General features: G+C 37.1%; 1 protein-coding gene across 1 annotated transcript in view; it reads left to right on the forward strand.

The window, feature by feature from the left end:
• CDKAL1 (CDK5 regulatory subunit associated protein 1 like 1) overlaps positions 1 to 22195 on the forward strand; it is a 412737-nt gene that overhangs the window by 294938 nt on the left and 95604 nt on the right. Inside the window, exons 12-13 of the mRNA XM_017808582.1 lie at positions 1635 to 1815; positions 19574 to 19636. Coding sequence (XP_017664071.1) covers positions 1635 to 1815; positions 19574 to 19636 — 244 coding nt within the window. The remainder of the gene's footprint in view (positions 1 to 1634; positions 1816 to 19573; positions 19637 to 22195) is intronic.

Here is a 22195-nt window from a genome sequence, read left to right on the forward strand (position 1 = left end):
ATTAAAAGGAGGACATTTGCTTTAGTATAAACTTATTACCAATACTTAAAAAAACCAAAAAATTATATAAGTTAAAAACCAAAACAAACTAGGATATATTTACTACCATGTACTATTTGTGTGAAGGCCGTTGTGGTGAATATAAACTATGCTCTAATATTGCACCTAATCAAATTAATAAGAACAGTATTCTCTGCTTCCCTTTTCTTGGATCTTTTGCAAACAGATTCACCTTTTCCAGTAGAGCTCATTGTTTCAGGAGCTGTTTCTTTCAGTTATTCAAACTCAAGTTTCTTCACCCACTGTAATCACAGCATTATTTTTTTTTCTGTGGTGGTGTACTGTATAATAGGAAATGATAGTTCTCTTTGGCTATTCAAATGCTCTATAAATGTCGTTTGAACTACATGCATTGGTATTTACAGTTCTGCATTCTCTTGTCCTGAAGAGGGGAATAGAAGCTTCCAGCCATTTCTTTATGTTGGGGGCAGTCTTGGAGATCCCTTCTTAAGATCAGGTGTGAGCTTTGGTTGTGACAGTTCTCCTTCTGCCATTCACCCCTAAAGGAATCTCTTTCAGCTGTTCCCTTGCCTACCTAAGAACTGTAGAATTATTTAGGTTGAAAGAGACCTTTGGAAGATATCTCATCTATTCCCCCACTTGAAACAGGGACAGTTTTAAGTCACATACCTCAAATATCTTTATAGAGTTCTTACTTTTCCTCATAAATCATATTTTCTCCATTGTCATTACTGACAGTGTAGAATCAACTCTGCTTTGTGAAAGTAGTCCCATCTATGTCAGTAGGGAGCACTGAGCACTATATGTGCTCAGCAGGAGATGTTACCATTATTGCCATTCTACACAAGCAGGCTGAATACAAAACAGTGCTGTGGCTTTACAGTCTCTCCCAAGGCAGTGGTCATCCAGCTGACTAGTGTCAGATTTGGAAAACTGAGTTGATATCTCCTGGGTCCCAAAGGGTATTCTGGAAGTACTATGCAGTAATCTCTTGATTGTAGGACTCATTTTTTATGGCCATGTCACAGAAATACAGAAGGGTTGAAGCTGACAGGGACCTCTGGAGCTCATTTTGTCCAACCCCCCTGCTCCAGCAGGGCCACCTACAGCCAGTTGCACAGGACCGTTATGAGATGGCTTTTGAATATCTGCAAGGAGGGAGACTCCAGTCCCCTCTTTTGGATATCCTGTTCTACTCTGATAGCAGCATTGTAAAACATTAAATGGTTGATATTTTCTAGCACCTAAGTCTCAAACAGTTTAAATGTTATGTATTAAACAATTAGAATTCAAGAAATAACGAGCTCTACTGATCACCTCTAATTTCGAATGAAGGAAGTGTTGATCCAGATGTTTTCACTCTTCTGTCACAATCCTAATCCAATATTTGCTGCAATATCTTTCTTTTATTCCATTCACTCTCAACTGAGTACCAAATGCATCCTTCATTACTAAGCAATGGTGTTAAAATCTCTTTTTTTTTTCCAAAAATCATTTTAGGTCTTAACTTCTGTAGCTAAAGTTGAAGAGTTGTAAGTCTGTGTAAATGAGCTTTTAAGGGAGGAAGACTTTTACATTCCTTGGTTAAGTTTTCCTTTGTACTTTCTTTGCAGAGTGCCTGGAATAACAATTGCTACAGACATCATTTGTGGGTTTCCAGGAGAGACAGATGAAGATTTTCAAGAAACAATGAAACTTGTAGAACAGTACAGGTTTCCAAGCTTGTTTATTAATCAGTTTTACCCACGCCCAGGAACACCAGCTGCAAAAATGCCTCAAGTTCCAGCTGCAGTGGTAAGATCCATTTTCTTATGCTGCTGTACACAGTGTACTCAAATGCCTTTAATACATAAAGCATGTACATGAAAATGGAGATTTTTCTACATAACTGTGCCACAATTCAGTTTAAGGTTTATTTCAGTCCAGTAAGTGACTGATTGTTGAACTGCCTTTAGATGTTAGCTAGATCACTGAATGCATTTTCATATATATGTGACTTGTTCAGATTGTTAGGAAGGGTAAAATCGTGGTTGTACTGAAGGTCTTGTCTGCTTTCTATCAAGTTTGGGGTGAATGCGTACCAAGAGCAATAGCTGATTGATTACAAGTATTATTTTTTTTTTCCATTTTAAGACTTCTGTGACTCCATCAATCTCAAGCTTATTGTGAATAATTATGCAAAATGTTATTAATAGAGCAATGTTAGTCTCTGATTTATCTGTCAAATATCAAATTTGCAGGCCACTTCTTGAGACTCTCCTTATACTCTTCTCGTAAACTTTACTTCCTTCAGCCTGCATGTTAGAGGCCATTAAGAAAATTGCATTTAATCCTTCATGTTCCTGTTCTCCCTATCTCTCTTTCCCTCTTTACCCCCTCCTCTCTCTTTCCCTTCTTTCTCTCTCTCTTCCCCTTCTTTCTCTCTCTCTCTCTCTTTCTCTGTCCTTCCTTCCTGCCTGCCTGCCTGCCTCCCTCCCTCCTTCTCCCCCTCCTTCCCTCTCCTTCCCTTCCTTCCTCTCCTTCCCTTCCTTTCAACACTTCCTGACTGCCAACATTCTCATTTTAAATTCCCATGAGGAAAACAGCCTGTTTTGATATAGAGGGTAGATGGCTATTGACTGTATTTTCCTTGATATAAATAGCTATTTATAAGCAATAATAATAGCAATCATATCTAGAGGCATGATTTGATTTATTTAAAAAAAATTAAATTTGTTATTTTTGTAATCTGAATCTCAAAACAGGAAAGTATACAAGACTGATGCCTGTAGTAATTCTGCTCATTATTATCAGCATAAATAACATTTATATTTCCTTTCAGTGTAAGAATGAAAGTCAGCCAGCAATGTAAATCAATTTAAATAAAAACCTGTTTCTTTCAATGTATGTATCCTGGTACACCAGCATGAAGTCAAAACAGTATAGCAGAACTTGTATCCCTTTGCTTATATGTCTGAAAGCTAAACAAAGTATTTCTGATTACTCAGTATATACCATGAATTCCATAGGATGTGTCAGCTGGTGGAGACATAAAATGAAATTATATTCGGCTTTTTCAGTTTGTTGTTTAGAGAAGTACAGCTTAAGCAATGACTGTTCAATTACTACAGACCATCTCATAACAGGAAATAGTAAGTTTTCAAATATAAGTAGCTGCTGTTGAGATAGTCTACTTAGTGTAACCAACTCACACTGTTGCATTATTTTTGTTAGTTTTGAATGCTTTTTATAGACCTTGGTAAATGAAAAAAAATTGGAAATTTAGTTTTTGGAAGGTAGGAAGCTTAAAAATCAAAACATCAGTTTATATTTTTGTTTTGCATTCCTTCATTCACAATTTCTGAAACGTGTTATTTTCACAAGAGGTACAAAGAGCTTAAGTTAATTTACCCTCTTGTGTTTAACTGGGTGCTATGGGGAGACAGTATGTGAAGAGCTAAATTATTAGAAGAACATTAGCTGTTCTGTGGTTAGAAGTTTTACTTGGAAAATGGTAATTGTCAATTTAACCCAGTTTTACATTCTTTCTTCTTCTTTGTAGCACTAGTACTTATTGCTTTCAGTGAATTAGAACCTTCAAAGAAGATGGGGCCTCTAATCCAGGGCTGATGAAAATCTGTAATTAATAGATTTTGTTTCTCTTTTTTCTTTTTTTTTCCCCCCTGTAGTCCTTCAAAAATCCTGTGTTATGAGATCCTTTGTTCTTTTATCTCTTAGGAGAAATGGAGAGTAACTAGTCAAACAGAGCAGGAAGAGCTTGTGCTAATCTCTTATGTTTTATATTCACATTACTTCTAGACAGCAGCTGATGGTCTTTCCTGCTTTGCCGAGAATGGACAGGCATTTAATTTGTCATTCCTTGCCTAGGGTAACTTACGTATGTTTCTCTGCTAGGAAAAGGAAGTAGCACATGATCATCCACATTATGCACTCTTACCCTTTCATCCTCCAGTAAAATATTATCCATGTTAGTCAATTCATTTTATTGCATTTGCCTACAGAAAGAAATAGCACATGAACTGACATACAAGTGGCCCATGCAAGTGTCTGAGTGTGCATGTGGTATGTTGTATCACCAGTCTGAACTTGTGAGCTAGTGCTTTTACAGGATGTTCATAACATTATCCTCTGCAATGGATCTGTTGGTAGGATTTCTTTATAGGAAAAGAATTTTGACTGTATTGTTTAACTACAGATGCTGGACCAGCGAGCAAGTTATTTGACAATTGTTATTCTTGTAGGATTTTTTTTCTCAAGACTGCATGTATGTGCTATGTTATTTCAGTTTTGCAATACTTCTGCAGCGGACAGATCTGTTGTTATTTGCAAACTGCTCCACTTCAGTGAGTTCCGCTTCTCCAACTCAGGTTCACAACAACTTCAGTGATTCTACTCAAGTATCACAGCCACAATAATAAGATATTTGCCATGTCAGTTCCTTTTAGGTTAGTTTTTTTCAGAAGACCTTATGACTTCTAGGGACAATCGGTAGAATATTAAGCACAGTAATATTTAGTATTTTCAAATTTTTAGTGCATAGTTTGGATTGAGATCTTAAATGTAATTGCCTTTTTGGAGAAGATCCCCATTTGAGTTTATCTTAATAGAAAAAGAATCAGTAGCTCAACATGGAATCATCCCTTCACATAGATAATTTATCTTTGAAAGCCTTACAGGCACCAGTATTTTTCTAAAAGGGCAGATGACACTAATCTAGATGGACGGTTCTGCCACCATAATTTCAGAAAAAACAGTTAAGGCTGCAGGCCTTTCTTAATTCTCCTGGAGAAAGAATGTCCATGGAGAATCAGACATCTGTCTAAATGGTCTCATCATTTCGTAACCATCAATTAGATTATGCTTACCATAAATATTTTCTCCAGTTTAGAGAAAAGTTAGAACAAACCTAGGCATGATTTATTTTTTTGATAAGCAATTACAGTGATGCTGAGTCATGTATGTGGAAAACAAGACAAGATGTTGTTCAGAACTTAAATACTATCCCATATTTTTCATTGCCTTTGCCCCCATCTTAATCTACCTATTGCTAAATAAACTGTTTCAGAGATGAGTCTGGATGCTCATTATGTCTAGTGGGCTATCAGTAGAAAATTCTCATTCTAAAGTGTGTTAATGAGGAAATGCTGTTTTGTGTATTGTTATTGCTGCTATTATTGTTATTATTATTATTATATATCTGAATTTATCCGTTTATTTACTGTGTTTAATTATAAAAATGATAGTGCTGATAATTGTATAACTCAAATTACAGATTCTAGTCAAACTAATAATATAATAAGCAATCTAAGAGAACATGATTTAGATGTGTTTGGTAGGGAATTCATATTTAGCTGCATTGCAAAGGATCAAAATACTTTAATTCTAAGTGTGAAAATTACTCTTTTTTTCTAAAATTAAGGATGTGTAACACCTTATGTTCTTGATAATTTTAACTTCTCTGTTCTTTATTTTTTCAAGGCAGCTATTACTCATGTGGGGACTTGCAAGGAAATTTTTGTCTCTGTCCTGTGTGATCTGATCCATTACAATTTCTGAAACATTAGGGGAGATTGTCATCTCAGGATCAACTTGACTTCTGTCACTTGGAAATTACATGAGGAAATAGCCATTTTGAAAATAAGAATCATAGTAAAGTACAATTAGGTTAATCTCTACTGAGAATAATAGATGGCAGCTGTTTTGAGAGCAGTAATGTGACTGCAGCTTCATGATTACACTGCCATTAACTGCAGTGTGGATTCTAATCTTTATTTTCAATAGTGTAAGCAATTCAGTTTCAATTATTGGTGTAATTATTAGATTTTAAAAAAAGGCATTGTGATATCTAGGTAAGACTACATGTTCACTTTCTCTTTCCTTCCATCTTTTTGTATATTATCTACCTAGAAAATTTAGACACTCAGCTACTGAATGTTACTTTAATTCCTCTGAAGCGTCTCATTAAATTTTTCTCTCTGTATTAGATGTATTAAGCACTATACTTACTATACTGAGGTGAATAACCAAGTTACAAACTTCATAACAGTTCTGGTTTTGACTGGGATAGAGTTAAATTTCTTCCTAGTAGCTGGGATGGTGCTGTATTTTGGAGTTAATATGAGAATCATGTTGATAACACACTGATATTTTTAGTTGTTAAACAGTGTTTATACAAAGTCAAGGAGTTTTCAGCTTTTCATGCCCTGGCAGCAAGAAGGCTGGAGGGGTACAAGAAGCTAGGAGGGGACACAGCTGGTACAGCTGACCCAAACTGGCCAAAGGGATATTCCATACCATGTGGCATCATGTTTGGTATAAAAAGCTGGCCAGGGACAGCTGCTTGGAAACTGACTGGGCAGTGGTCAGAGAGTGGTGAGCAATTGCATTGTGCATCCCTTGTTTTTGTATATTCTACTTCTTTTATCATTATTATAATTATTATTATTATTTTCTTCCTTTTCTGTCCCATTAAACTGTCTTTTTCTCAACCCAAGAGTTTTTTCACTGTTTCTCTTCTGATTCTCTCCAGCATCCTGCTGAGGGCAGGTGGGGAGCATTGAGTGAGCAGCTTTGTATGGTACTTAATTTCCAGCTGGGGTTAAACCACAGGAGTGCTTTTTGGCACCCAATGCGAGGCCTCTTCAACACGAATCACCTCCTTCTCTGGCAATACTGAAATCTTTGCCATCTTTGCCAGTCCATGATCACTTCCAAGACTGCTGGATGACTGGCATTTCCTGTTCAATCCCTTTGTGTGATCAGTGCCACACACTTAGTCCATGTAGCATCAGTTGGGTGGTGTGTGGAGGAGACCTGTCCTTTGAGCATCCAGTTCAATGCTGCCAGTTAGGATGCTAAGAGGAGCTGTGCTACAGTACCAACCACTTCCAAAGCAGCTCAAACCCCTGCCAGTATCTCTTTTTCCATTGGGGTATGGCAGGCTTCAGAGCCTTTGTATCTCCAGCTCCAAAACCACCTTAGGAGTCAACCTAGAGGCTCCCCTGGTGCTTTCTGCCAGAGGCTCCAGGTATGACCATTTTACTCAACTGTGGTGTAGAGCACATTTTTTCCGTCTTGCCCTGTCTGGACAGGCCTGAGGACTACTGCATGAACAGTCCCCTTGTTCAAAGCCTAGTTGTTGCTTAAGGCCTCGTTTGAAATTTTTCTTCTTCCTCACTTGATAGAGAGGGTGGACAATCAAACTGTAATTTGGAATATTGCCAGAGGAGGATATTATTGTTATAATTTTCTTCCATTTCTATCCCATTAAACTGTCTTTATCTCAGCCTATGAGTTTTCTCACTTTTACTCTTCTGATTCTCTCCCCGATTCCACTGCAGGAGGGAGGAGCAGATGAGCAGCTGTGTGGTGCTTATCTTGTCTTTTATAGTTTATAGTGGGGAATTACTGAAGTCTTTCAGTACATGAAGGGAGTGATGAGCATGCCATGTCCATGGTGGACAAAGTGTCTGCAAGTGTCTACCACTCTCCAAAAGCTCCGTTTTCAGCAGCCTTCGTCGCAAGCAGTACTTGCCCTAGGCTAGCTTTTTGTTCAAGGACAGCCAGGCCTACAGTCTGTTTCTTTTCCACAGGAATGTACCATGTCCATCCAAGCACACTGCACGTGGTTTGCCCCTCTGCCATCCATCTACCCACAAATACTGTGTTCAAGCAAAAATTCTCCTGATTCTAAAATTTCATCCATAGTGGGCATTTTATGTGTTTTATGTAATTTAACCTCAGCTGGCAACTAAGCACCATGCAGCCGCTCACTCACCCTTCCCCCATGGCCAGGGAGAGAGAATCAGAAGAGTTAGAAAAGGAGCACACTGTTAATATACTCATCATTATTAGTAGAAAAAAATTATCTATAATCAGACATCGTGTCCCCCTCCGTTTAATCAAACTGTCACTTCGATCTGTCATTATATTTATCAATTGAAGGAGCAGTACATAATGCACTGAGATTTTTTTCTGTAAGGATAGCATAATGCAATGTACACCTTCTCAGTGTTGTCTGCCAGACAAGTTGTACTTGACATTTCTGTGGGAGCAAACCAACCATCTTGTATTTTATGCCCTTATTGTATGATGGCTACCTATTTTTCTTAGACTGCTTTGCTTTTGCTTCCCTTTAGGAGGTCTCCAAGAAGTTTTATGACACTTTCGTGACTTGAATGGCTGCAGATCCACCATATCTCTCTTTGATTGAAATTCTACAAGGCACTAGCAATAGGTATTCTTGGGATACAGTGGATACAGTATAATGTTTAATTCCTCCTTTGCTGGATGGATACAGGTGTTGTAGTCATGCATCTCTACACACAAACAGCTGAATCTTCCGTGGTAGCTCATGTGCTCCTAACTATTCAAAATAAATAATTGTCAATCTGTCACTAGACTGTCCCAGCCTGATTGAGAAATAACCGGTCCTGTATTGGGCAATATTAGCTGTCCTCTCCTTCAGCATTTTTTAACTCCAGGCAGCAGGACAGCAAATGGCACAGCATTGCTTGTACAAGGGACACCTTATGCTCTATTCAGAACTCTAAAGGAAAGCTAGCACAGCTGGACCTTGTAGGTGTACCATCAAAGAACAGGCTGGTAAGCTCCCTGTTGAGCAGACAGTAGGGAAAGATGACCATTGAGGACTGCTCTTGCCTTTGAACATATGCTTTGGATGTTAGTGGGTAGTGATGTAGCACAGTGTGCCTACGGAAGCCAGGGTTAGAGCTAAGGCAAGGAAAGAATTCATCCGCTATCTGGGATGGATTTAGAAATACCTTGATAGGGTTTCATGTACTCTGTGATTTTTGACAGAACCAGTGGCACTGTTAAGCACTTGCAGGTGAGAGAGTGCAACTTGGGGTGGTGTTAATTAGTTAACGTGATTTAAATGCCCAGAAAGGAAGGAACCATCTAATTTCTAATATGGGCATAGCAGAGTCACCAATACTTCTTGCCTTAGCTTAACGGTGACCAATCCAAAGATCATGCAATGGGATTATGTAGGGATATTCTTTTTCCAAAATATGGGGACATGAGAAGGTGAGAGAAAAGGAAAAAAAGTGAGTAGAAAAAGGAACAATGCCACTTATTCAGCAGTACTGCTACTCCAGCCTACCATCACTACCTTTGAGCTCCCCTGTTAAGTGCTGTGACTAAATGGCATTACATGCCCCAGGAATTAGATGCAGCTGTGGTAACTGTTTCTGCTGTATCAAAGATTCTTGGCCCCTGACACATATCCCCCCTCCCCAACACATGCAATAATGCATGGTGTAACATGCAGAATGTACTTCACGTGTTTGAGAAGCCAAGACTGATTAATGTCTGAGTTCGACTGCTGAACCTCTGTACTAAACTTTGTTTTTTCAGCGGTGCACTTATATTTACTGCTTGCTATTCTGCCAGAATAAAGACCTGAGTGAAGACTTTTATGGCAACTTTGGGAGCAGGGAGTTAAAAATGTGAATGCTGGAGGGGAAGGCAGACCATGAAGAAAAAAAACAATATATAATTCTTCATATTTTTCACTGAACTATTGTAGTATTCCAAGTTAACATTTTCCAGCAAGTTGCTTTCTAGTAGTTTTATTTTGTTCCCTTCTGATTTTTATGAGAAAAACATGTGAGGTACTGCAGAAAGCCCTACAAACCACCAAGATAGCTATGAATTCTCTCATCTACAAACCCGGTTATTCTCTGATGGGATTTATTTTGATTAGGATATCTGTTGGTTAGTGGCATATCAGTGTCGGTTCTTTTTGTTACTTTGTAGATGGTTACAAATAGTTTTGCATGTTTTCCTCCCTGGTGGTTTTTTTCCAGAAACTATATGAACTGGCTGACCTATGAAAGCCAGGTTCCTCCTTTCCCCTTTTTGAAATACGGTCAAAACATTTGACTACTTTTATGCTGTATCTTTAAATCTACCCCAGTGCTCACCATTTGGTGTGTAGCCAGAACTGCGGGTTTTTGCAATGAATTCAAAGGAAGGTAATTACCTGTGAATAGGGGTTTTGTGGTTAGACAAAGCTGCTAAATAGAACTTTACAAAAGTTTAAAGACCGCTTTATTTTGGAGCTAGATTCAGCTAGAGTTCATACCACTTCAAGTTATTTGACCAGGTGCTGAAATGAAAATCTGTTTTTGTTGTTCTGTGAGACAGTTGAGCTGGTAGGTTTTAAAATAGGTTGTACCCTTTTGGAAAGCTATAAATGATCTGCATATGGAGCTGCTGAAAATTCAGTTCATAGCTGAATCTGGGGAATGAGTTAAATTGCACAGTAACAGCTGGACTGTGCAGAGTCAGACCCCTGAGAAAGGACAAAACTATTTTTACTCTAGCCTGGAGCTGTGGCTCTTAAATCCTACACTGGTGTACTTCAGACACTTGGTAGAATAGAAGTCTTACATTTTCAAGGAGCACAACTGCTTGTTTCTCACTTGCTTGAGAAAACAAGTCAAAATTCAAAGCTAGATTGGAAATACACTTAGGAAACCAAGTTGGTGCTCCACTTTTTTTAATTTTGCTTTGTTTTTACAGCAGGCACTAATTGGGATGAAAATTACCAACAGCTTCCTCATGAACTTTATAAATCCAATTTGAAAATTTGAGCATATTAAAGTAAAATATGGCTACGGGTTCAATCTAGGCCATATTGTTAAGAAAAATAATTAAGGAACATTGGAAAGTGAAATGTGGAGAATATGCACGTGGAGGAAGAGGCAAAGTTCTTTCTAAAATTCACTGGCAAGCTTGAAATAGTTACAGAATTTGCAAAGATTATGAAAGTACTCTTAAAGTCATGTAATTTTGTGGGCTGGTACTTGCAGCCATGTGCAGCCCACATGTTGACAGTTCAGTATAAAAAAAATTACTTTTTGGAAACTGTAGTCCTGTAAGATTTATGGTGGCCATGAGCATTCATGACCTGTCATCCTCCCCCCGTGAGTCTGTCCGAAAAGTCTGATATTATTGTGAGATTTTTAGTTGCAAGGAAGCTGACATGGCATCAGGAGTTTGGAACACCACATACTCCTGTGCAGAATAGAAGGGAGGGAAGATATTCTCACAGATAAGGTAGAAGAGTCTTTGATTTTAAGGGAGAAAACTGTTTTTATCTCCAGTATAAATATACATGTGGGCAGCGTCTCAGGGAAATTTCTCCTTTCACTATAAATATTTTTCTTAGAAAAATTAAAAAAATAAAAAAAATATGGAAATGTAATTTAGTGACACAAATCTAGTGGTGTCCTGGAGGGGGTTTTTAATTATTATTTTTTAATTATTATTTTGGTAGGCTTTTATGGGTTTGCATCTATGGCACTTGCTTATAAATGTCAGAAGTGTATATCATTCTGTATTTCCCACCTGAGCTTAGTTCATTGAAATTTTCAAGATTATAACATTGTTCTGCAAAAGAAGTTTATATAACATGGCATCAGGGTAAAATCAATGCATAAATTTATTTTATTTCTGTTATATTTAAATCAAAGTACAAACCATGAATATATATATATATATGGAGTATATTGGAAGCCTTTGCCATTATTTACAAGGATTGGATCAGTTAGTTGACATGAGGGCAATAAAAGCTGAAAATTGTGCATCTTTCTCCTTTACCAGTGATTATGAATTATGTACTTTGATCTGGGGCTTCAAGTTAGAGTGTTACAGGAAGTTTAAGGACTGTTTTGTAAACTCCCTCTTCCCTGAGAGGGAATTAAAGTGAGACAGAGAGAGAACCAAACATTTCTTTAAACACCTTTTACTCATTAAGCTTCTGTTATTAGTAGAACCAAGCCATTATTGTTAGAAGCAGGTAACTATTTGCACAACACATTTGTTTAGTTGCCGGCATTCACTCGCAGGCTCACCTGTGGTTACCAGAGGAGCAGCGGGTGAGAGGCCAGCTGCAGCTGTGTGCTCAGATGGGGAGGGTCAGCCTCTGGCTTCCAGGTGGGGTGCTTGGAAAATACCTCAGGGGGATCTGTATTCCTTTGGGTACAAATGAAATCCTGTAGTCTTCTTCTCCATAGAGGAGTCACCACCCTCCTGGATGTGGTCCGAGTCTCTGTCTGCTATTGGTCGTAGTGGCCTTGGGCAGATTGAACAGGCTGTTGTTGTCTTGAATTTGTTAGTTATTGCAGATTTGGCATGAGTGCTAGTCTTCAGAGCTTATTAGTCCTTGGAAAATTTTCACTTGCTACGTTTTCATCAGGTAATGTTATTGCCTTTGGCCTGCTGTTCTCTGTTACAGCTCCATCAAATCTATAGTTGCGTATAGAACCCATTCACACAAGCTCATACAGAAAGACCCTCTGTGGTGACTGGATGTTTAGATTAGATATGCTTTGTCCTTCTATCCACTTCATTGGCCCATAGTGAAGTGGAAGAACCATGGAACTGTGCCTTTTTATAATATTTGCTTGAATTACAGCTACGTAACTTATGTAATACTGAAAACTTCGATTTTTTAATTTGGACTTTTAATTCACTTTATAAACCAGACTGCTCAGAGCTGAAACAATGCCAGCACCTGTAGTCACAAGGAACTATTGCTCATAAATTATTCCATTAAACTGGATGTAGGCATCAGAATAGAAAAATTTTCAAAATTCCGGACTTCTTCAAATGACAATGTGGTTTAGATCTAATAGTTTGTGACTTAACACAGATAGCGAATTAATTTGTATCATGGAGGTAACTAAGCTTGTCCATAATTTGCAAATAATGTAGCATTTGTGATGGCCCATAAAATGTGCTTTGGAAGAAGAGGACACTGAAATATCCTGAGATGGGTTCTTGGTGACCCTTCCTTGAACTTCATCTGTCTTTGATAATCCCAGTACACTCTTTCAAAGCCATCACAATCAATCAGGTCAATGAGTGCTTTGGAACTTGTATGTTTTGCTGTTTTCCTTGCTGTGCCTGCATCTCTGGTCATTGGGCTAAAAATCTGGGAACTTGGAATTGCTGAAAAACTGGAAGTAGAGTGGAAGACTGAATAATAGATTAAGGTAAAACAGTGCGGGGCATTTTCATGTGTCTGGTGAATTTGTGTGTAGTGGGTACACATTTGATCTCTCTCATGCAGCAAGCACGTGAGCATTGTTTGCTGCTCACTGTTTGTACCATGCTGTGCCCTCTGCAGCACTTCTATTTTTGTTCTTCTGAGGGTGCTGGAAAACCTGGTGCTTTTAAGGCTGCTGGTGTGTGATAGAGTGATAGAGCACACACATAGCTCACCAGATGATAAGAAGGAAGAGTGCCCTGCAGATAAGTCATTCCTAGGTGTATGGATGTAAGCCCATGTATGTCCTGAGCTTAATAGGTATATGTAAAAATTACTTTTCATTACTAAAATATACTTTTCAGTTCATTCTGGTTTATATTATTGTGTTACTTGCTGCAATAACTATTCAAAATCAGTCTATCCCTCGTGACCAATCACTTTATTTCTGATTTAGTGTCAATCTAATTTGAAATATGGCTGATACCCCAGGCCAAGTTTCTGTCAGATACTTTTGTCCTACAAATTTTTTTTGAGCTAAACAGTCATCCTAATCAGTTACATCAGACATCCTAAGAAAATACCCACCTCACATAGATTATGACATTTCTTATGAATTTCAGACATAAATATCTACCGAAAGTGAGACAGAGCATTTTACAAACTATACTCAATTTAAGGACCATTAAGATAAACAAGTGCTGAAGGCCTTTTCTGAAATTAAGAATTTCTTTGTGAAAGTCTTCAGAATAAATTTTGCATAATTTATAGAATCATAGAATATCCTGATTTGGAAGGGACCCACAAGGATCATCAAGTTCAACCCTTAGCCCTGCACAAGACATCCCTAAGAATCACACCATGTGCCTGAGAACATCATCCAAATGCTTCTAGAACTCTGTCAGGCTTGGTGCTGTGACCGCTTCCCTGGGGAGCCTGTTCCAGTGCCCAACCACTCTCTGGGTGAAAAACCTTTTCCTGATACCCAACCTAAACCTCCTCCAACTCAGCTTCATGCTGTTTCCTTGAGTCCTGTCTCTGATCATAAGAGTGAAGAGATCAGTCCCTCCCCCTCCTCTTCCCCTCACAAGGATGCTGAAGAGCACAGTGAGGTCTCCCCTCAATCTCCTCTCTTCCAGGCTCAACAGTAACCTCAGCTGCTCCTCGTATAATTTCTTGTCCAGACCCTTCACCATCCTCATTGCCCTCCTTTGGACACTCTCTAATAGCTTCATGTCTTTCTTACATTGCAGTGCTCAAAACCGCTCACAACATTCAAGGTGAGGCCACATCAATGCAGAGCAGAGCGGGACAATCCCCTCCCTTGACCGGCTGGCGATGCTTTGCCTGATGTGCCCCAGGACAGGGTTGGCCCTCCTGGCAGCCAGGGCACTGCTGACTCATATCATTGACCAGGACCCCCAGGTCCCTTTCCACAGCGCTTCTCTCCAGCCTCTCGTTCCCTAATCTATACATATAACAAGGGTTGCCCCATCCCAGGTGCAAAATTGGGCACTTGCCCTTGTTAAACTTCATATGGTTGGTGATTTGCCCATCTCTCTAATGAAAAATGACAAGAATAACAAATTAATACTAAACTAAATTAAAATAACTGAAATGTACCAGAAGGAATAAAATTCAGCAATATGGGTTTGAAGAGTCTGTATTACATAGCTGAAATTATATGGGAGATAAGGATGAAATTGCAATGCACATGGTTTAATTGAAAATGAATCCTTCAAGAAATTATTTTCAAATAGGTTGGCAGATGTTCTTATGAAGATCCTGTGCTGTTTTTTGAAAATATCTGTAATTTTCCATAAATCAGAATCTCTACATAAAATGTAAACTAGACTAAACCATGACTATTTGTGTTGCTATAATCCTGAGGTCAGGATTGCTTTAATGTTTGCAATCATTTTCTAGTAGTAATGGTAGTAAAAGTGTGTAAAATTTTATATATTTTCCTGTTTTAGAGAGAAACACATTGCATGAAATCATAAAACTGTTCTATTTTTTTAGAAAGAATCGCTCAGTATAAGAGTATACAAAATGAATTATCAATATATAGTTCTGTCATTAATTGGAGTTGGAAAAAATGTCCGCTATCCTGTAACATAGAGGGGGAATGCTGAATAACACACTATACAGGATGTGATATTTTCAATGTATGGATCAAAAATTATTGGAAAGTCATTTCTTAAAGCAAGTTGAACATGTGTGTGTGTCAGTAATTGAAGTAGAACAGTGAGTCTGTTTTAACATAGTAATTCAGGTAGGTTAGATCAAAAAGACTAGCCAATCACCAAATTATTTTGTATGCTTCATTATAGATGTGATCAGAAAGACAGGAAGCATATCAGTAGAAGTGAGTTAGCTATAGTAAGCAGAAAACTTGTCAGGCCTGTATTGTCACTTCTGCCCTTTCAGACCTTACAGGGCACAGATGCAAGAGCATAATGAACACCAGTGATGATTTTATCAAGAAATCTGGCTGGGGCACAATGGTTTTTTCAGGATCATTTCTAAGAGGGTGATGCACTGAATAACTCAAGGTCAAAAGAGATCGGTTCACTGGTTTCTGATCACTTTTTTGAAAGTTGTTTTGCAGAACAAAAAGCAATCTGCAAACTTTGATAACATGGCGGTTCCAGTGGCTTGGCTCATATCTGTATTGTGGTTATAGGTACATAGATTTAAGGCTTTATGGATTGAATCTCCAAGCAAGGCTTTTAAATATGACTCACTGATGTTTTGCCAAGGAACTCTTTGGAGATTAAAGTTAGTCCAGTTGGTGTTTTTATATAGGGTGCTCCCAACTCCATTCTGTTTTATGGAAGTTCGGAGTTTAGAACTACTCAAGGCCTTTTTAGTTTTGAGATCACAGATGTAACATAGGGAAAAAGAAGGACACAGCTTTGTTACTGGTCAGAAAATGCATGTTGCTGAAGTTAGAGAATGCCATAGCACAAAATGCGTTAGATGTTGCTGTTTCAGAAAAGAAAGCTCCAGTCTTATGGTTTTTGCAAGTGTCTGTTATGCTGGAGTCTCTATGCTTTCAGTTATACTGATGAAGAAAACTGAAAGTACTTACAAAGCTGCTTCACTCTTCTCCCAAAGTCTGTCAAAGTTAATTTTTTCCTTCACCCACTAAGTTTAATGTGGTTTTAACTCTTAGTTATGTAATCCATTAGACACTGCAGAAGGAGGTATTGTGGTTTTCCCAGACTTGTTTGAAAGAAAAATGCAATATTGCTATTGGTTGTTAGCTTGCTCAATGGTGTGAGATGCTCTATAAGCTCTAAATTAAATAAGGTTCCAGTGGCAATATAAAATTGTTTTATTAATTCTGATCAGCAGTATGTAGAAGAGAAATGAGGGAGAAGATTGATAGGTGAGGGAAGAGAACTGAAATAAAGACATTCATTTGGGTGCCTTGTCACATTCTTATTCACTGTGCTCATGAAGGAAAAGAAGAATATTTGAACAGAACAGGTATGTGTCCTTGTTACTGAAGGCAGCCCCAATTACTGGAGGGATTTTAAATCATGGGAGCAAAAAAAAACAGAGATAGGAGAACTTTGCTGGCGATATATTGAGGCTGACACCTTCAATGGAACTGCTAGAATCTGCAGATCTCTCGCAGTATTAGGCTGAAATTATTGAGAACTTTGAAGGTGAAAATAGACTTTATTAAATTGAAAATTAAGTCTAAAGGAAATCAGTAATACCTTCATATTGGGGACTAATTTTGTCCCTTTTATTCCTAGATGAAAACTGACAATATTCCATTTAAGTAGCTTCTAAGTAATCTGTAATAAAAATACCTTGGCAATGTTGTAGTTCTCCTTCACAATAAACATTGTAGACCTACGATACCATGCTTGAAAGGAAAACAAACAAGTTTTAGACTACATTAAAATCATCTGAAAGACAGGTAATTATCACCTGAGTATGAAAAGAGGATCACCAGATAAGTGCAATATACGTGTGTGAGTTTACAATGTTTAGCATTTGGTATAGCTATTTAATTTATTATTTTCCTGAAGTACTTTCTGTTGAAGGGGTTACCATTAGAGCAGCATGAATTCCTTGTTCTGTCCTTAGTCTCTGTGTTTTGAAATGTCTTATATTTCTGTTTTTTAAAGGTCTGAGTTTAACTGCACTTGGTGTTCTAGAAAGACACAAATTATCACTAAGCAACCTTTACTCTCTGCTTAAGGCATTTCTATCTCTGTGTATTCAGAGTCCATACAAAACAGTCAAATGCTGTTTAGATTGACATCAGCTAAGCATATGGGGCATCCTGGGAATTTTGGGACATTTTTGCATCTCAAGATGCATTGTGCATCACAAGAAGTTTTACTCCATGTTCTTCTGTGTTATGGATTTTCAGCATTTCCCTAGTCAGGAGTGTTTTGGTTTTGTACAAAACCCAAAGTTTTTGTGGAAAGATAGGAAAGGAACCATAATTTTCTATAATAAAGTGGAAGACTATCAGTGTGTTGTGTAAGGGAAGCCATCTTCATTCTTCATTCTTCATCTAGTCTAGCTGAGTGTGTAGCCAGCATTTTGGTGAAAGTCTGAGAGTGAAAGATAGACGTTTTCTGTCATACAGTTTTATTGTGTGTTATTAAAGCTATTGCAATCAAAATGAATACAAGAGACATAGTCTTCAGGAAAAAAAGCAAGAATTAGACTTTTTCTGAATTTCGTAGGGTTTTCTTCCTGGAAAGGTCAGTGAAGGCCTCCATAATCCATAGTAAAACGCTTTTGTCTTTTTGCATGTTACAACATTAAATAAGTTTTTAAAGCAATATTTTTATTAAGCATTTTGATATCTCCTTTTAATTTATTATCACATTTCTCCAAATCATCTTTATAGTATTTTAAGCATTTTGACTGTGTGTAATGGTACAACAGGAAAGAAGCCATTTTAAGTTGGTGATTTGACCTGTAGGTTGATTGGTTTGGAATTTGGATTGATGCTTTTATTTGAGCATGGGTTTTTTTCCCCAGTGGAAGTAAAAGAAATATCAAATGAGGGTTAGAGGGTGAAGTTTCTTCTATCAAAGGAGATGTTTCCTATGGCAAAGGCATGTTCAGTTACTGAGAAAGTCTGTACTGAGAAATGTCTTTCTTAATATAACTTCTGTTGGTTTTAAAGCCCTGTATTAAACTCAGAGAAACGAGTCCTGTTAGATATTAATTATAGTAACTGAATAGAATTGTGAATGACAGAAGTAACCTTTGCATACTGAGAACAAAATTTGCCATTCTCCCTCACCTTAAAGAGGGGTAATGAGTAAAAATTTATTTTCTTGACTCTTCGGTGGTCTAAAGCATAGGTATATATACACCTGACAAAAGTAGTAGTATTGATCTGATATCTTTAATGATTCAGAAATATCCAGATGTCATAAATTTGTGCTAGTAACAGAAGTTACCACTTTTATGACTAAGTTGCTGAATGCTTCACTGAAAATAAAAAACTGTGTAAAGAAAGGAAATACATAGTTTATCTTGTACAATCAAAAATTACTAAATTGCTCCGTAGTTTCCAGAAGTTAAAATAAATACTACAGTCATGCAGCTGTCTATTTAGTTCCCAGCATGCTGAAAACATGAACAGGTCCTACCAATTTAGCTGGAAAATTATTTTCACAGAAATGATGGCTAAATAAGACACTGGTACAAACTACAAGCAAGGAGTTCATGCAGTTGTCTCGCCTTTAACACATTTTCCAACACGCATAGTCTTCCCAAACTATAAGTAAACATTGATTTTGACATAATAAAACTTTGAACTTATTTGTGACTCATCCCTGCATTAAAGATGAAGGGTGTCTCTTTTCCCTGCCCCCACTCCATAGGATGCAGCAGAGAGAGTCTGTTAACATCAGCTGAAATCACTGAAAGCTCTTTCATTAAATTCAGTAGAAGCTGGATTAAGCAGGTTTTGTCTTTGAACAATGCTCTTGACGGAAGAAATTTTTTTCCCTTTGCCTTGGCATTAAATGGCATATCACCTATTAATTTTCCACAATCAAGGCAATGAGAGTATTAGCATCAAAAGAAATAGAAAAATAATAAATTATTCTTCTTTAAACTGACTTCCTTTAAACCTAATCTCCTATAAGGCAAGACTGCACGTACATGCTAGAATAGTAGACAAGTCTTTGCAAGATTGTAGCTTAATCTCTAAGTTTTGTTATCTGTATTCTAAAATGTTATTTATAATTTATTGTGCAAAATTAAAACTAATCTGAATTGTTTACACATTCCACTGATGTTCCACAGATTAGTGTTTATTATTTATTAAGGATATTTTCTTAACACTATTAATATATATGTTAATTATTTCCTCTAATATTTAATGTCCTTCATCTGCATACACCACTCTTCATACCTACAGTTCCATTAACAAAGTGGGGAGAGAATGTGTTTGTACCTGAATACAGCTTTTTTAATCAGTAGTCTCTTTTTCTCCCCTAACTTTCCTAATATGGTCTATTTATTAATATTCCTTTACAGAAAAAACAGAGAACAAAGGATCTGTCCCAGCTGTTTCATTCATACAATCCATATGATCATAAGGTAAGAAAAAAATATGCTACCTATATTTGTTGTTAAGAAAAATTCCAAACATTTGTGATAACTATATTTCATGTTTAATACAAAAATGAGAGTAAGTTATAAAATTGAAAGTGTGAGGGTATTCATTTTACTTAAATTTTGCTATCATATAGATGTTTCTTTGTTTCTTCAAGCCAAGCTTGAGAAGGTGCATTTTCTGATTTGTGAAACCCATGATTGACATTAACTTCATGAAGTCTAGAAAAATTTATAGACTGACACTAAATCCTGCAAAGTGACCATATGTGGTATTGGATTCCCCTCTTTTTTGCTCTCTCTTTAGAAACTGTGTTACCCTTGAGTATGTTGCTTAGCCTGTTGTGTCAATTAGGCCCTGAGATACATGATACTAGTGAATTATCTATTGATTCTGGGAGCATGGTTTGAAGAGGCTGCTTTACTAGTAGCCTGGTGGTTGTCTGAGGGAAGAAGAAGAAATGCACATAAACATTATAACTTGATTCTTATTTGTAAAGTCTGGGAACTCTGGTAAAACAAAACAAAACAAAAAAAAAACCTAAAAAATTTTATATATTATAATTCATATTAAATGGGGAAAAAAAAGGTCACTTCCCTAAAGACATTGCAATGTGAAACAAAAAAATAAAGCTGTTACAAGAAGATTTTGGAGAGCCAAGAGACAGAGATCACAGCATTTCTGTGCAATAACTATGTCATGGGGTTCTTGTAGACCTTATGCAAAAGAGAGCATTAAGCAGCAGATTGAAGGAGAGTTAAGTAAGTTTGTAAATGTTTTTGGGGAGTTCCTCTGATCTTGGATGCATCTGTGGGCATATTTTTTAAGCAAGCTCACAAAACTCTTTAACAATTTGTCAGCAGCATGAAATGTCTGTCTTTGCTGCTTCTGTTTTGTGAAGTGTGTGGGATTTTGCAAGTATCCATTAAAACAAAAGAGGATTTGAAACGTTTCTGTTGCTGTTCGGACATTTCAAAGGAAAGTTCTGAACTCTACCTCTTCTCTTCCTGACCCTGTACCAAATACGTTAGAAAAATCAGCTAGGTTTTATATCTGGGAGAAGAAGGTGGCAGAAGTGTGTATGTATGTGCACCTCTTTGCATGAACATATGCATAAATGTGTGTAGCTGCACATATGTCTATGAGAAAGAAGTACAGTGTGTAAATTAATGGATAAAATTTATCAGATAGGTTGTTGCTATGAGAGTTCTGTAGTTACTAGCAGCTTGAAAATTTATGGTTTCAAAAAATATTGTCAATCAATAGGTATATTCTATAATTTTAATAATTATATATAATTTCAAGTTAAACCCATCACTTCAAAGTACTTTTTTGTAGATAGTCTCCCATTATTTACAAGGATTGGTAAACCAGATATTAAGGGCCTGTGAAAATGGAGAAACATGAAGAATAAAGGAAAATTGTGTGATGAGATTTTGAATGGGATTGTTGCTTTTTGGAACTGAAGCATTTTAAGGTAAATGTAATAACAAGTCAAGTAAGATCTAATAAGGAGACGCAACTATGAACAAGAAGCTCTGATATTCCTCTCCATGTCTAAATACTCCTGTACCAAACACTTTTTATTCATAGTACAAGGAAATTCCATTATTCTTTTATTAGCACTTTTAATGGAACTTGGCCATTTGTAACTCCTGCTGCCTTCCTGCTCATATCCTTTGTGGCATTATATCAAAGTATCCTTGAATGATTCTGGCTGCAGTTGTGAAGACTTTTGCACTCTTTACAAATTAGTCATCAGGCAATGTGGAATTGAATATAAATGCTTAGATATATTCCCTTTTGATCTTTGTTTTAGGACCTTTAAAAAATTATTAAAAGTAGCGCAATTGTTTGATGAGTGATTTTTGAAGCTCCACTCTTTTGCTCCTAAGCACATTCTGCATATATATATATATATATATATATATATATATATATATGAATGTAAAAGAGGAAGGGGAACAGGAATAAAGTTTATTAAAATAAAGTTTATTAAAATTATGATCTTTCCTCATCTACCATTTGACAGGGAAGGTTTTCCTTCTGCTAACTACTTCCTATTTGTAGTGGCTTCAACAAACTCACTGCAGATTTCTTGCTCTGTGCCTTTAATTCCGCCTCAGCTGCCATTTTCACAATTGTTCCAGTCTAGGGGAGGGCTTTTAATTTTTATATTAAATCTAACAGTAATCAGCATTAATTGGAAGTACAGTTATTTCAAGTGGAGGTCTATATTAGTTTTACTCCAGCTCGGTTTTGCTTGATTTACATGGTGCATAAAGGGAGATTTCGTGATGGCTTTGTGAAAGTGTGGGTGATGTAAGATCGTGGCACAAATGGTTGGAATTAGTGACTTCCAGGATTCTTACTTTGTTGATTAAAAGATTTTTCCCTGAGAACCTTTCTAAAGTAGAAAAGAGATAAACTTAAGGATAAGTTGGCACTTAGTGGCAGTAGTTAAAACAGATGTAAAAAGCTTATGAACTACAGTGGCTGAAACAGGATTTGCTACCAAGACTTGATAGTATGTCTTCCTTTTG

This window comes from Lepidothrix coronata, unplaced genomic scaffold (genome assembly GCF_001604755.1).
Source record: "Lepidothrix coronata isolate B3197 unplaced genomic scaffold, Lepidothrix_coronata-1.0 Scaffold23, whole genome shotgun sequence".
Classification (NCBI taxonomy): domain Eukaryota; kingdom Metazoa; phylum Chordata; class Aves; order Passeriformes; family Pipridae; genus Lepidothrix; species Lepidothrix coronata.